The sequence below is a fragment of the Octopus bimaculoides genome, chromosome 5 (genome assembly GCF_046866305.1).
Source record: "Octopus bimaculoides isolate indiv1 chromosome 5, ASM4686630v1, whole genome shotgun sequence".
Lineage (NCBI taxonomy): Eukaryota > Metazoa > Mollusca > Cephalopoda > Octopoda > Octopodidae > Octopus > Octopus bimaculoides.
In genome coordinates, this window is record NC_142932.1 from 25014624 (window position 1) to 25022123 (window position 7500).

General features: G+C 33.4%; 1 protein-coding gene across 20 annotated transcripts in view; it reads right to left on the reverse strand.

Annotated features, from left to right (window-relative positions):
- LOC106876426 (uncharacterized) overlaps positions 1–7500 on the reverse strand; it is a 1215830-nt gene that overhangs the window by 475245 nt on the left and 733085 nt on the right. For all 20 annotated transcript variants that reach the window (XM_089352111.1, XM_089352104.1, XM_089352114.1 and 17 more), the window contains one exon: positions 2342–2441. In XM_089352111.1, the coding sequence (XP_089208237.1) occupies positions 2342–2441 (100 nt within the window). The remainder of the gene's footprint in view (positions 1–2341; positions 2442–7500) is intronic.

A 7500-nucleotide genomic window follows, 5' to 3' on the forward strand; every position in this document is an offset into this window, starting at 1 on the left:
GACAGATTGATATGTATGTAAAAAGGTATACATATAAACATACATAATACACACAGACATGTATATATATAACTGTGTGCTTGTGTGTGCCTCTCTTTGCATCTGTGTCTATGTGTGTGTATCTTTGTGTTTTACGAGTGTGCGTGTGTAATTGAATATAAATTGGAGTAGAGAGATGTTGATTTTACAATCTCGTTGTGTTTGGCGTGAAGCTTCGAGAAAGGCACGGTTTGTATCCGCTGTTTTGTATTCACGTTATTGGAGTTTTAGTGTTTCAACTTGGAAGTTCACTGTTGATCATTCGATTCAATCCAGAGACAATCTTGTTTATACTATCTCATCCATTATAAACATTTATCTTTGGTTAAAAGTTTGTGTGTAGCAAATGATTGTTTGTTAAAAGACAGAAAAGGAGAGGGTTAAGCTATCGCTTACTTTCTTGACATTGACTTCGGCTTCTATTCTATGCGAACAGATACAAATCATCCAGTATACAGGAAACACGCATACACAAACAATCAAACTGAACAAACAGCCTGCACAGTCATGTGTAAATACTATATATATATATATATATATATATATATATATATATATATATATATATATATATATATATATATATATATATATATATATATATATACATATATATGCATATATACACACACACATATATGTATGTATCTATCTATCTGTATATATATATATATATATATATATATATATATATATATACATACATACACACATATATATATATACATGCACATACACACACACACACATATATATATACATACACATACATATGTATATATACGTACATAGATGCATATATATATATATATATATATATATATACATACATACATATATATATATATATATATATATATATATATATATATATATATACATATATATATATACATACATACATACATACATACATATATATATATATATATATATATATATATATATATATATATATATATATGTATATGCGTGTGAGTTTGTGTGTTTACGTGTAACTTTGCTTTGTTAAGTCATTCAATTCTATCGTTTCAGGTGTTTTTGTATGAAAACGATTTCTCTCTGTCACGTAGACGGGAGGAAACAAACGCTCTGGTCAACAAAGGTGAGAAATTCTTTGTGAACACTTTAATTTCACTTGCGTCATTTATAGCGTTCATATTGCTTGCAGCCCTTACAACTTTCTAAAGTGAGTAAACCATGGTAGGAGTTGTAGTGTATGTCATCGTCTCAGGGAAAAGTAATCCTGCGATACAAATTAGCATTTTCTGCCGGAACGGTTTCAATCTCAGCTTAGATTCATATCTAAACGTTTCGACAGTTAATATGAATGATGTTTTATTTTCAGAAGTGAATTGCCGTGATATTCCAATATAGAAGCTACTGCTCCAGGAAATATGACAATCTAAATTTTCATTTTCAGTTGCATAGATTGTAATTCAACATCATAACATCCCAAATTCTAGCATTCCTGGCACCCTGGCTCCGCAGTAAACGAAGCACATTCTCATCATCACTGATGACTTGAACGTGAAGTTCAAATATGTAGATGTGGGTGTCAGGTGGTTTATATATATATACATACACACATACATACATACATACATACATACATACATATATATATATATATATATATATATATATATATATATATGTATGTATATATATATATATATACACACATATATATGTGTTATATATATATATATATATATATATATATGTGTGTTATATATATATATATATATATATATATATATATATATACGTGTATACATGTATATATGTACCTGTATGCGTGAGTTATATATATGAATATATATATATATCTATGTAAATATGCATATGCATACACACATATGTATCTACACATAAATTCATACACCACAACCTGTCTGATATGTAGTTGTCTCCTCTTTATCATGACCATTTCTTTCAGAATATGACGGTTAGGTAGACATGGTTGTCCACAGCTAAATTTCCACACCATAAATATACCAAAAGACCTATGCCTGTAAACCAACCGATCGTATTCGGAAGGTCGGTGGACCTCCTCATCGAACCAATCAACCGTATTTGGTTGCAAAGATAAGCGAACTCAATAAAATAATATTGCCATTTGTAGAAAATAATCTCTACATTATGCAATCATCCTAAGGCGAATTGAAACATAAATCATAAATATAAGAGAAATAAGATGTGCTCTACAGAAATTCCCGCCATTCTAAGTTTCTAGAGCGAGATACAATATAAAGAACATGAAAATAAAGTAAAGAAAAGAACAGAAAGATTGACTTACTTTTATGCAGTGTCGACGCCTCAGCCCCTTGGTCCCAAAAGTGTAAGGCGGAGACAAGCAGAAGATACGGAAAAATCTTCAGGGGGCACATCGGACTTCCCTGTTAAAATATAACAATAACTGAATGTAAGTTTTAAGTAAATAATTAAACAAATTATTTTTGGTAATCATGCAGATGTATGGATTTGCGCATTCGATCAATGATAAAAAGGCTTCATGTTTATACAAGTTAGTACATGTTTCGTACGAGAAAGGCATAGTCACATATAAAGTCTTTGATAAATATTATTACATAGATATAGAGTTTATTTAGGTATGAATATACACACAAGAAATACGATTTTATAAATATATTCAACACTTATTTATATAAGCATGCATACACGTTTCTTGTAAGCATACTGATTCACAGTCATACACACTTTCACACATATTCATACACAGCATCGAATACTTATATAGTTTCTCCACGGCTTGAATAAACTAAAACGGTAGATTGAGCGGGGTTGTATTTCATTCGCCTATATAACCACTTCAAACACCACAGTAGCATATAATTCACTAACTAGAAACATTAAAACACATCATCTGAGAGAAATTCGATCTGGTCCAACCTGTCATTGAGCTAGGACGTTAATAGCTGTATAGATAACACCTCTCCTCCTTAACAAACATTCCCACAAAGAAAACAAACAGGAGCAATATAAAAGTCAAGTTTTCTATAGTATTTTCTTCTAATATAAATAAAATCCCTGGAAACAATATATAAATCAACGACGACCAAAATTATCAATATATTGAGTCATGTCCCTTAAATACCTGACAACACGCATTTTATGTCAGGCTACTACTATTGAGTGAAGGTCCCTGGCTCAGTGGCTAGAGCGTCGGTAGTGAGGTAGTGAGTTTGAATCCCGGACCAAGCAACCTGAAATAAAGTGTCTTGCTCAAGAAACTCTATATCACGTTGCTTCAGTTCACTCATTTGTAGAAATGAGTTGCGATGTCATTCTTGCCAAGCTGTATCGGCCTTTGGCTTTCCTTTGGATAACATCGGTGGCGTGGAGAAGGGAGGCCGGTATGCATGGGTTAGTAGTTACTGGTCTGCTATAAACAATCTTGCTCGGGAACTTTCTTAGTACAAGGGATTCTTTGAAGAAATTCTTTGAAGAAAAAATGAAGCTCGCAATATTGTGTCTATGAAGGAAAAATAAAAACTCATTTATGAGCCAATCATTGCAGCAAAGATCTTTTTAAACACTGCCACAGACGAAATAAGACATAATTGTTTTTCTCGAAGCATATATGACATAGTAAAATATGAGTTTTCCAACATTGCATGGTCTATCTTGGACAAAGTGACCGTATAAAATAGTTAATAAAAACCGTGCAATTTATTCTTAATACAGAAATAGCATACAATAAACCACATCAGCAATGAGGAGAAAGACAAAGCGAATGAAACTAAACTAGCAAATACTACTTCTTTTTGAGGTAGCAAGATCGTAGTGGCGTCACATATCATATGTGACATTGTTATTTTGCCTTGTTCTTCCACTCCTGCTACAGGAGTTACAGAAGTCCAATGTATTGAAATTCTTAGACACCAAGATGAAACAGCGGCATGGAAGGAGCTACAAGCATTATTCATATATGTATATATATATATATATACATATATATATATATAATGTAATATACATACACATATTCATGGTGTAAGCGTATATGTGTGCGTGTATGTGTGTATGTGTGTATGTGAGTACACACACATACACATTGTAGCATGTATTCTAACACGACTCTGTCCAAACCCATTCTTCATTGCACGGTTACAAAAGAAGAGGTGGCAATGAAAATCCTAATCTGATAACACCAATAGCTTCAAACTTTCATCACCACACTCCTTTGCAAAAGTTGTTTATAAACGTTAACGATGTTACAGAAGGCGAATATCTCTTGAAAACGAGGTGAGAAAAATATCAAATTTTTACCGATCACGCATCAAGATATCAACGAGGCAAAAAGATATTCGATGTGCTTATTGGATAAAGCAAATATCTTATTCAAACATCCACTATCTCTGTATAGAAGCTATGAAATTTCGATCTGTTGTAAACATAGGTGCAGGTGTCGTGTGTGGCAAGAAGCTTGCTTCCCAACCATATGGTTTCAGGTTCACCCCCGCTGCAGGGCACCTTGGGCAAGTGTTTTCTACTATAGACTCTACCGACCAAAGCTTTGTGAGTAGATTTGGTAGACGGAAACTGAAAGAAGCCCATCGTATATACGTATACACACTCGCACATACGTACACACACACACACACACACACACACACACACACACACACACACATATATATATATATATATATATATATATATATATATATATTGTATATATAGGGAGAATTCACGAAAAAACAACTGACGAAGACAGGTGGTGTAAACAACAAATGGATGTATAACGCTCGGGAACAGAGAAAGTCTCTAACGTTTCGAGCCTACGCTCTTCAACAGAAGGAAACACAGTGTGTGTGTGTGTGTGTGTGTGTGTGTGTGTGTGTGTGTGTGTGTGTGTGTGTGTGTGTGTGTGTGTGTTTGTGTCTGTGTTTGTCCCCATCCACCGCTTAACAATTGGTGCTGGTGTGGTTAGGTCTCCGTGACATAGCGGTTCGCCAAGAGAGATGATTAGAATAAGTACCAGGCTTAAAAAAATAGGACCTGGGGGTGAGGGTGGGGCAATTCGGCTAAAAATTCTTGAAGGCGGTGCCCCAGCATGGCCGCAGTGTAATGATAAAAGATACCACAAATTTATGCCAAACATATTAACTGTTATTGAAGTCAAAACATTTAATGAAAATAGGAAAAGGTACCCCTTATCAGTCGGAAAAATAACTGTACGGGGCCAACGAGTATTTATCATTTCACTTTGATTTCCAGAATCAGCAACGGGGGGCTGCAGTTCACCATTCATTATCTACAAAATAGTGACAGCCAGGGAATATGTAGAACTATTTCTAGAGATGTTTTTTTATTGTTTACTCAGCTTGTATAAAAACCCTTAGCAGCTATGAAATGAGTGATAAATTTTCAGCAAATATATTCCATGACATATATTGAATCTCCTTTTCAGCGACTGCATTTCTAAAAAAGTGTGTACGCATATATATATATATATATATATATATATATATATATATATATATATATATATAAATATTACATATATATTTATATATATGCATATATATACACACACTTGCATACGTACATACATACATACATACATACATACATACATACATACATACATACAAACAGACATATATATATATATATATATATATATATATATATATATATATATATATATATATATATATATATATATATATATATATATATATATATGTATATATATATCTGTACGTTTGCATGTGCATGTGCATCTGTTTCAGTCTTTGATATCTTACGATAAGAAAGAATTGGAGCTTTTAACTGTAAAAGATAGCTCCAACATGGGAGTATGTACATGTACGTATATCTATTTATCTATCTAAGTATGTGTGTGTGTAGTGTGTGCGTGTACATGTAAATAAATACATACCTATATATATATATATATATATATGTACATGAGTGTATATGTAAATGTATATTTATGTATGTTTGTGTATGTACATATATTTGAATCTTTGTACGCATGGCCATACTAACGTTGAATCCTACACGGAGGGAAATAAAAGTTATGTAAAATTCATATCTTTGCGATGAAACTATGATTTTTTCACATAGAAAATTTTGATAAACATACACAGAATACCGAAGCAAGTCATATACCCTTATAATGGGTTGATTTAGTTTTTTTTTGTTTACTCTCCAAAGATGTTTGACGCAGCAAAACTTTAAATGAGTTCCATGATAGATAGAGAAAAGAGAAGACAAGTGTGATGCGAAGAGTTCTACACGAAAGAACAATATGGAAGTTGTTTTGAGAATTTTCCTTTTGCAAGCGTTTCCCATGCTGGCAGTTATGGTGGAGATAGCAATGTGGGCAACAACGTTAAATGCAGCATCACAACAACAAAGACAACAACAACAGCAACAAGAAAGAAACAAACAAACAACAACAACAACAACATGAACACTTATCAGCTACAAAACCAATAATAATAATGAGAATTATGTAAACAACTCCGATAAGAACATCGGCAGCAAAGAAAAACAAGATCGATGTTTGAAGCAACAGCTGCACTCACAAAGAAAAAAAAATATGCTGTAACAACAGGAACTGCAACAGCAACTGAAAAGCTGATAATATCCAAAGAGTTAAACTAGGATATATAAACACACACACACATAGCATTCATATTCATATACACACACATATATTTGCAAGTTCATGTATATACATACAAAACACACGCACACAAACATACACACACACATTTATATTCGTCTGTATGTTTAAGCGTGCAATTCTAAAACCAGCAGCGAGAGCAGTGACGACTGTAAAATAGATTCTAATATAGTGTCGTTGACAGTCACAGGAGAAATTTTTCCCAAGCTGTTTCCAGCTCGGATATTTCAGTCCAAATAGAAGCCCACGAGTGCCAATCAGAAGAGGTTGAGCAAAGTTCATGGCCTTTGCAGGACGTAGTGTGAACAACAGAAAAAAAAAAACCAAACAAACTATGAGCCAAGGGTTAACCATAGACACGACTTTTCTCTGGCGCTTAACCGTTTCGCTATAAAACATAAATAGGTTATAAGGTAGCGAATTGGAAGAGTGGTTAGCACATCGGATGAAATGCTTTGTGAATTTTTTTCCGGCTCCTTACATTCTGAGTTCAAATACCGTTGAAATTAATTTTGTCCTTCATGTTTCCAGTGTCGATAAATACCACGCCAGTCTTGGGCAGTGGACTGCTGAAATAGGTAACGCGCCGGTGAGATGCTTTCTTGTATTTATTCCGACTATTTGAGCTCTGATTTCAAACCCGCTCCACTTATGTGGTAAATATAATTTCTCAAGCCCCTACCTGGTTCTCGAGTGCACTTAAAGGAGTTTACTCCTCTAAATGCACCCAAGGATTTGAGTCAAGTCAGTAGTTTAATAGTATTTTCTTTCGATCCTGCAAATCTCGGAAACCT